Source organism: Sardina pilchardus, chromosome 24 (assembly GCF_963854185.1).
Source record: "Sardina pilchardus chromosome 24, fSarPil1.1, whole genome shotgun sequence".
Taxonomy (NCBI): Eukaryota; Metazoa; Chordata; class Actinopteri; order Clupeiformes; family Clupeidae; genus Sardina; species Sardina pilchardus.
The window spans coordinates 17,666,478-17,667,186 of NC_085017.1; the positions used below are offsets into that span (position 1 = coordinate 17,666,478).

General features: G+C 49.6%; 1 protein-coding gene across 2 annotated transcripts in view; it reads left to right on the plus strand.

Annotated features, from left to right (window-relative positions):
* The first annotated feature begins 374 nt into the window (after window positions 1-374).
* pou2f2a (POU class 2 homeobox 2a) overlaps window positions 375-709 on the plus strand; it is a 22,467-nt gene continuing 22,132 nt past the window's right edge. For both annotated transcript variants that reach the window (XM_062529360.1, XM_062529361.1), the window contains exon 1: window positions 375-494. In XM_062529360.1, the coding sequence (XP_062385344.1) occupies window positions 455-494 (40 nt within the window). In that variant the 5' untranslated portion in view covers window positions 375-454. The remainder of the gene's footprint in view (window positions 495-709) is intronic.

Below are 709 nucleotides of genomic sequence, written 5' to 3' on the forward strand. Positions count from 1 at the left end.
AAATGTGGGAGGAGAAGGTGGTTAGGAGAAAGTGACTGTATTTGTTTATCTCTGTCCCCCGTTACCTTTCTTTGTCTCTCTCTCTCTCTCTTTCTTTTTCTGTACTTGTGCCATCCCTCCACGCCATCACGTTTATAGGTTGAGGTTTTCCGCACAGAGGTTGTGAGAACCTGTCAAAACCCATCGGCCGAGGTCACCGTGTTTCACTACACCGAAGCAGGCAAATGAAACGTGTCTGTCGGGGCTTTCGAAACACTGTCTCTGCTCATCTAGTCCTCACACCTCTCTCAGTCACTGTCTGCACTCCGGCTGTCAGGCAGCAGGTTTCGTCGTGGTAGTGGCAGCCCCCCCCACCCCTCTCTCCTCTTTTTTTTTTTAAAACTTACACAGAGAAGGAAAGAGCGACAAGATAGTTCTTTTTGTTATTTATTTATTTTGATGGTCATGCTCTAAAATGGCTGCTGCATCTATGCACTCCAGTGTGTGGATCCCAGGTAAGGTTGTTTTTGTCTCTTCCCCGCTTTGCGGCAGTAACTCCTTAATAACCCCTCCTGGGGTGGGGCTTGGCGGGGGTTAATTAGCACCGACGTCGCTAACGGCCTCTGCTAATTAGGCAACATCAAAATGAGCTGGGCTCAGGGCCCACATAGGAGGGAAATGTCAGGGCCCTTGTCCCTTGAGCTTCATGGGGTCTGTTTGCTGCTGATCG